The sequence below is a fragment of the Myotis davidii genome, unplaced genomic scaffold (assembly GCF_000327345.1).
Source record: "Myotis davidii unplaced genomic scaffold, ASM32734v1 scaffold991, whole genome shotgun sequence".
NCBI lineage: Eukaryota > Metazoa > Chordata > Mammalia > Chiroptera > Vespertilionidae > Myotis > Myotis davidii.
The window spans coordinates 37102-39464 of record NW_006283137.1 but is presented as its reverse complement, the minus strand read 5'-3'; the positions used below and the strand labels follow the sequence as shown (position 1 = coordinate 39464).

Genomic DNA, 2363 nt, shown 5'->3' with positions numbered 1-2363 from the left:
TTCCCCAAAAAGCTTTCTAATACCTTCAGCACAGCCTGGGGGCTGTGGGGACACCCACACCTCCTACCTAAGGCAGAATATTTACATAAAGCTGGGTGTTGTCAGGCAAAGCCCCTCCCTACTGTGGGGAGGGGCGGGGGGGTGGTAGGAGCAGGGGCAGGAAGTGCTGCCCAGTGGCCTCTGGATGGGCACCAGCCCTGCCCCGTGGCTGGCAGGGGGAAGGCCCGGAGGCACCGGCACAGGGGAGTGACCCCAGCCAAGCAAGCAGACCCCGTAGCAGCCAGAGGGCTGCCGCCTCAGGGCAGGCAGGGGAGGGCACCAGTGAGGGACAGTTCCCAGAAGCCTCTGGGAGCGGAGAGGGCACTGAGTTGGGCACTGAGGCAGAGGCGGGCAGACCTGAGTGAGGAGGAAGGGAGCGCCAGCCCCACACCAGCACCGGCAAGTGGGAGCCCCCCGGCCTCATCTTTGGCAGAGAACCCCAACTCTCTGTGGCCACGCGGGCCTGGGCTGGGGCCCGGCTCCCTGTGGGCTTAGGAAAACAAAGGCACTTATCAGAACAGCATGGCGGCACTTCGAGCTACCGGGCGGGGCTGGGGACCATTAGAAGCAGTGACGAGTGTCTAGCTAAAAACTCTTCTTTAAAAATGCCCTGAGGAGGTGGGTGCTGCCTGGGGCCTGGGCACTCTGGCACGGGAGGCAGGGGCTGTCCAGCTTTGCCTGGGTTCCCACCGGCCCAGTGGGACCAGAGGGGCCAGCAGCCCCTGGAGGCACGCCTTGCGGGCGAGAGGAGTCCAGGACCCAGGGGTGGCCCTCCAGGCACCCTCCCTGCCCCGTTACCATCCCCTGCGGCGGCTCAGGCGGCTCAGTACACAACGGGAGGCTGGTAACCCTCGGTGGCCTCGGCGTTCTGAGTGAAAGGAGGCTGCTGGTAGCTGTCCACCGGCGGGCCCGGGTAGGAGGCGTAGGCCGTGCTGGGGTCGGGCGTGGGGTCCGCGTAGTTCTGCATAAAGTCGTCCACCCCGGCCTTGTAGCGCTGGTAGGCCAGGGCGGCCAGCAGGCCCTGCAGGGAGGCTGAGGTTGGCTCCTCCACGCCCTTCCCTGCCCTCCCCCGAAGACCCCGGGAGCCCGGCCCACCCCGCCCGGCCCACCTACCCAGGAGAAGATGGAAAAAAAGCTGAAGGTGATGGCCGCTCGGGCTGAGTCCGCTCCCAGCAGCACATCCTTCGGGTCGGTGGCTGCCCACTGGTTGGTAAGGAAGCAGAAACCCACGAACCACAGGAAGGTCCAGAGAGCTGGGGAGGGGGCGGGGGGCAGGGTCAGCTCCACAGACCGGGCAGGCAGCTCCCAGAAGCCTCCGGGAGTGGAAAGGGCGCTGAGGCAGACGCCAGGCGGGCACTGGGTGCCACCTCAGGAGGCCTGGCTCCAGGGCCCCATGCTCATCACAGCACTAGCGGGCTTCAGACGGTTAAAATCTGTGCACGAGCCTGTCTGCTCCAGGGGGACCTCGCGCCTCTCCCTGCCCCTCCCACAAGCTCCGAGCCCCCCCCCACCCAATCAGAGATCCCTAGAGCGCCTGGGAACACGGCCGCTCCCATCCACCTGCCGGGAGATACCTGAGAAGAGCAGGTCGCCGATGACCAGGTACTTGCGGTCCACGGCGTTGCTGATCTGGGGGAAGTACACGTCGACCACGAAGAAGAAGGCGCAGGCCAGGAAGGCCAGCACGCCGATGGCACTGCCGTAGCGGCAGGCGTCTTCGTTGCGGTTGAAGACGCAGTACCTCTGGTTCGACTCGTGCGTGTTGCTGTAGCCCTCGCCGAAGATGCAGGAGAACACTATCAGGGCGAAGACCTGGGGGCAGGCGGAGGGGCTGAGTGGCGGGCCAGCCCCCAGGGGCACGTGGGGTGGGGGGCCCTGGCCTCACCCCTTAAGGGGGTCAGCACCCAAGACCCTCTGAACGTGGGGGTGAGCTGGTGAGCCAGTTGCCTCCTAGCATGCGGGCCTTCATTTTCACTTCATTCTCATTTCTCCCTTCTCCCCGCCTCTCCAGACCAGAGGACAACACTGCTGCCACCCGACGGGCATGGCGGGTGGTTCCTGGCGGGGGATTCCTGGACTGTGGGCGCAGAAAGGACGGGGAACTCCTGGGAGGGGACCACCCTGCCCCGCTGCCTGTGGGATGGGGATTAGGGGCCATCTGGCCACTTCCACATTCAATGAGTGTTAAACACGACAGGCCACACAACCACAGAAGCTCAGGCCTGGAGTCTCACCCCCTGATCACCTGCCTGTCACCCCCACAGCGCCCACCCGCTGCCTGATGTCCTAAAGGAAGACTCCCAACCTCTCAGCAAAGCCAGGCC

The 2363-nt window shown here is 65.4% G+C and overlaps 1 protein-coding gene across 1 annotated transcript in view; it reads right to left on the bottom strand.

The window, feature by feature from the left end:
- Positions 1 to 122: 122 nt before the first annotated feature.
- Positions 123 to 2363, bottom strand: part of SYNGR2 (synaptogyrin 2) — a 4047-nt gene continuing 1806 nt past the window's right edge. Inside the window, exons 3-5 of the mRNA XM_015562647.1 lie at positions 1614 to 1851; positions 1153 to 1292; positions 123 to 1060 (exon numbers count right to left, since the gene is read on the bottom strand). Of these exons, the coding sequence (XP_015418133.1) occupies positions 863 to 1060; positions 1153 to 1292; positions 1614 to 1851 (576 nt within the window). The 3' untranslated portion in view covers positions 123 to 862. The remainder of the gene's footprint in view (positions 1061 to 1152; positions 1293 to 1613; positions 1852 to 2363) is intronic.